The sequence below is a fragment of the Pollachius pollachius genome (assembly GCF_949987615.1).
Source record: "Pollachius pollachius genome assembly, chromosome: 13".
NCBI classification, from domain to species: domain Eukaryota; kingdom Metazoa; phylum Chordata; class Actinopteri; order Gadiformes; family Gadidae; genus Pollachius; species Pollachius pollachius.
Window position 1 is genome coordinate 305,745 of NC_136946.1, and position 727 is coordinate 306,471.

General features: G+C 62.6%; 1 protein-coding gene across 1 annotated transcript in view; it reads left to right on the forward strand.

The window, feature by feature from the left end:
- The window catches only part of LOC307084796 (uncharacterized protein), a gene marked incomplete at both ends in the record, with an annotated part of 13,228 nt that extends 12,996 nt beyond the window's left edge, over window positions 1-232 (forward strand). The window contains one exon of the mRNA XM_079749299.1: window positions 26-232. Coding sequence (XP_079605425.1) covers window positions 26-232 — 207 coding nt within the window. The remainder of the gene's footprint in view (window positions 1-25) is intronic.
- Window positions 233-727: the final 495 nt, after the last annotated feature.

Below are 727 nucleotides of genomic sequence, written 5' to 3' on the forward strand. Positions count from 1 at the left end.
CCCCGACCGCCACCACATGGTCAAGATGAACTCCCACCCCACCTCCGGCCACGGGGGGGGCTGGGACCCCCACCAGGGCGGGGGCACCATGGGGGCGGGTCACCAGGGCGCCCGCAGGATGGCGTTCGCCACCAAGCGCCAGAGCACCGTGGAGCAGCTGCACTACATCCCTGGGGGGGGCGGGGGCGGGCAGGGGCTGAGGACCGCCAGCAAGACCGAGGTCACCGTGTGAAAGGGAGGAGCAGGAGGAGGAGGAGAGAAGCCCACCGGAGCCCTGACGGAGAGACAGAGAGGAGTGGGTGGAGACGGGGAGGAGAGAGAGAACATCATCACAAGCCTAACTCCGCCCCTTTAACCGCATCCCTGGAAACTCCGCCCCTTTAATGGTGTCCCCCGGTAACTAAGACCAAAGTATTCTTGTTCTTGGTAACCAATACCCTGGTAACTCCGCCCCCTGGTATTAACTACCCTGGTAACTCCGCCCCCTGGTATTAACTACCCTGGTAACTCCGCCCCCTGGTATTAACTACCCTGGTAACTCCGCCCCCTGGTATTAACTACCCTGGTAACACCACCCCCTGGTATTAACTACCCTGGTAACGCCACCCCCGGTTCCCCAGGACCCCCCCCCTCCCTAACCCCACCCCCCTGGTGCCCGCCCCCTGATACCCCCCTTCAGTGACCCCTGGTCCCTGAATCCAGAGAACGACATAAGAAGAGAGACACA